Source organism: Nematolebias whitei, chromosome 18 (genome assembly GCF_014905685.2).
Source record: "Nematolebias whitei isolate Nwh7 chromosome 18, NemWhi1, whole genome shotgun sequence".
Classification (NCBI taxonomy): Eukaryota; Metazoa; Chordata; class Actinopteri; order Cyprinodontiformes; family Rivulidae; genus Nematolebias; species Nematolebias whitei.
Genome location: NC_056515.1, coordinates 2300701 through 2303994, shown reverse-complemented (window position 1 = coordinate 2303994; position 3294 = coordinate 2300701). Strand labels below are relative to the sequence as shown.

Here is a 3294-nt window from a genome sequence, read left to right as displayed (position 1 = left end):
CGCTCCGGCCCTGTAGGGGCAGCAGAGGGCGGTAGACCTGGTGTCTGTGGGGGTTGTGGCGGAGAAATCATCTCGCTTGTTCTCATCGTGGAGCTGCGGACTGAAGTGGAACTAACCTGCGTCCAGTGGAGGTGTTTTAAATCTACCAGGGATCACTTTCAGGCCCAAAGAGTCGCTCCGAACCGGAACCATGTCGGCCTCATCGGCTAAAGTCAGCAAGAAGGAGAATTCAAATCACGAAGCAGGAGATGAGACCTCCGGTACGGTTATCCTCCACGAACGCCATTTTTGCGTCTTTATGGTCGTTTTGTTATCTTCGCTGTCTCGTGCTGAGCTCTTTGATGTTTAAATATTATTAGATGAAAGACGCGCCGCCGGGTTTCCCGCCATGAACTCGTTCAACTGTAGAAGCGCGAGAGAGTTCAGATGTAGCTTAAGCTAACTAGCCGTTAGCCTGATAGCTGAGGCGGTTCGGTTCGGTCACTGGGTCAGAGCGGAAGTCACTGTTTGTTTTTATGTTGCGTCACGCCTGTAAGGTCTCCGTGGACCCGGCGGCTCCATCTGAGGGAGCACAGGTTCGGATGGAGCCCGGTTTCATTCAAACCAGGCCGCCTTCAGCAGCGACAGGAAGCAGCGGGAGGTGGAGGAGCCTCACGCACGCGCTGCTCACAGACACCGCAGGTCACAGGAACCGAGTTCTGGTTCCGGTCCAGTAGAGGCTGAACTCAAGTGTTTGTCGTTTCAGAAAAAGAGCAGCAGGAAGCGATCGAACACATCGATGAAGTCCAGAATGAAATCGACAGGTGAGCTTGGAAACACCTGGACTGTTGTTGTTTACCTGGACTGTTGTTGTTTACCTGGACCGTTGTTGTTTACCTGGACCTGTTGTTGTTTACCTGGACCTGTTGTTGTTTACCTGGACCGTTGTTGTTTACCTGGACCTGTTGTTGTTTACCTGGACTGTTGTTGTTTACCTAGACCTGTTGTTGTTTACCTGGACCTGTTGCTGTTTACCTGGACCGTTGTTGTTTACCTGGACCGTTGTTGTTTACCTGGACTGTTGTTGTTTACCTGGACCTGTTGTTGTTTACCTGGACCGTTGTTGTTTATTGTTTGTTTTCTCTTTCCAGATTAAACGAGCAGGCGAGCGAAGAGATCCTCAAAGTCGAGCAGAAGTACAACAAACTTCGCCAGCCGTTCTTCCAGAAGCGATCAGAACTAATCGCCAAGATCCCAAACTTCTGGGTCACGACGTTCGTCAACCATCCGCAAGGTGAGTTCTGTCAGGGTTTACCAGACTGACCCGTACTGTCAGAACCTGACCCGGGTCTAAAGTCCAAACCTGTTCCTGCAGTCTCGGCCCTCCTAGGGGAGGAAGACGAGGAGGCTCTTCATTACCTGTCCAAGGTGGAGGTCACGGAGTTCGAGGACATCAAGTCTGGATACAGAATAGATTTTGTAAGTGGGTCAGTTCTGTCCAAGGTGGGTTCTTGTTCTGGGTCACACGTTCTGACCCGTGTGTTGTCCTCTGCAGTCGTTTGATGAGAACCCGTACTTCGAGAACAAAGTTCTCTCCAAAGAGTTCAACGTGAACGAGAGCGGAGACCCCGTGTCCAAGTCGTCTGAGATCAAATGGAAATCTGGGAAGGTGGGTTTGGTTCTGGACCCTCAGAACCATCAAGAGACTAGTCTTGTTTAATCCCCCCTCACCGGGTCTCTTTGTGTACAGGACCTGACCAAACGGGCCGGTCAGACGCCGAACAAAGCCGGGAAGAAGCGGCAGCACGAGGAGCCCGAGAGCTTCTTCACCTGGTTCTCGGACCACTCGGACTCCGGCGCCGACGAGCTCGGCGAGGTCATCAAAGACGACATCTGGCCCAACCCCCTCCAGTACTACCTGGTAGGACGAGCAGACCCTGTTCTGATTCTGTCAGGGTTCAGGCGCGGACGATTCAAGTTCCTCTGGTTGGTTTCAGGTTCCTGACATGGAGGATGAAGAGGGGGAGGACGACGAGGACGATGAGGAAGAGGAGGGTCTGGAGGACATTGATGAAGGCGAAGAGGAGGAGGGGGAGGATGAAGATGGTGATGGAGAGGTGAGAAGTCTGAATTATTGAAGACAAAGGTTCTGTTTCAAAGTCTGGGTCAGCAGCGTCTGCTGGTTCACAGATTATCAGATTTATTCTCAGATTACGTCCGTCCTCTGGTTCTGGACTCGGGTCTCAGGGGCAGCAGGGAGGTCCAGACTTCTGTCTCCACAGCCAGCTGTTCCCCAGGCCAAACGAGAGGTGTAGTCCCTCCAGCGTGTCCTGGGTCTCCTCCCAGTCAGACATGCTCCAAGCACCTCGAGTGTCTCCTCTGGACGTGGAGGAGCAGCGGTTCTGCTCCCAGCCTCTCCTGATAACTGAACTCCTCGGCGTCTCTGAGGGTCCAGCTCCTGCAGAGGATCTCATTTCAACCTCCTGGATCCACGATCTCATTCTTTCAGTCTCTACCAGAGCTCATGACCAGAGGAGAGGGCAGGAACCAGTAAACAGAGCTTTGTCTTACAGCTCAGCTCCCTCTTCACCACAACGGACCAGTACAGAGTCCACAATACTGCAGATACTGCACCACTCTCCGTCTCACGCTGAGCAAAACCCCGAGATACTTGAACTCCTGCACTTGAGGCAGAACCTTGACCCAGAGTCCAGCCTCTGACCGAGGAGGTGCTGACTGTGCACGATGACGCCAACAGGACCACCTGCAGAGAGGTGAGCCCACCAGACCGGACTCCCTCCACCCCCTGGCTGCACCCAGAAATCCTGTCCATAAAAGTTCTGAACAGAATCGTAACAACGGGCAGCCCCGGTCCAGCTCCCTCCCTGAACGGGTCTGACTTCCTCCAGCAACGGAACCGAACTCTCGCACCGCTTGTACAGGGACGTAACAACGGCCCCACAGTGAACCTCCAGGACCACGGCCGAATGCCTTCAAGTCCAAGCACGTAGTGTAACTGCCGGGCTACGCAACGCACCTGACTAAATGCACACACTACACTTAACATGAATCATCGTTTGTACGTAAATAAGACTCGGCAGTTTTTAATCCACGCGTCATTGTCAGCGTGTGGCGCAGTAGAAGAACGAGCCACCGTGTGACGTTCCATAGATCGTGACAAGTCTTCATGATGCTCCACTCACTCCTGGTCAAAACACTGGACCTGCAGAACGACACGAGAACCATCAGAACCTGGTCACTGCACATAATCTCAATGATGTAAAATGATACATAATCTCAATGATGTAAAATGAT

General features: G+C 52.7%; 1 protein-coding gene across 1 annotated transcript in view; it reads left to right on the top strand.

Moving 5' to 3' along the window:
- Positions 1-21: 21 nt before the first annotated feature.
- The window catches only part of setb (SET nuclear proto-oncogene b), a 6117-nt gene continuing 2844 nt past the window's right edge, over positions 22-3294 (top strand). Inside the window, exons 1-7 of the mRNA XM_037692223.1 lie at positions 22-260; positions 746-803; positions 1131-1273; positions 1355-1458; positions 1535-1648; positions 1730-1900; positions 1977-2096. Of these exons, the coding sequence (XP_037548151.1) occupies positions 191-260; positions 746-803; positions 1131-1273; positions 1355-1458; positions 1535-1648; positions 1730-1900; positions 1977-2096 (780 nt within the window). The 5' untranslated portion in view covers positions 22-190. The remainder of the gene's footprint in view (positions 261-745; positions 804-1130; positions 1274-1354; positions 1459-1534; positions 1649-1729; positions 1901-1976; positions 2097-3294) is intronic.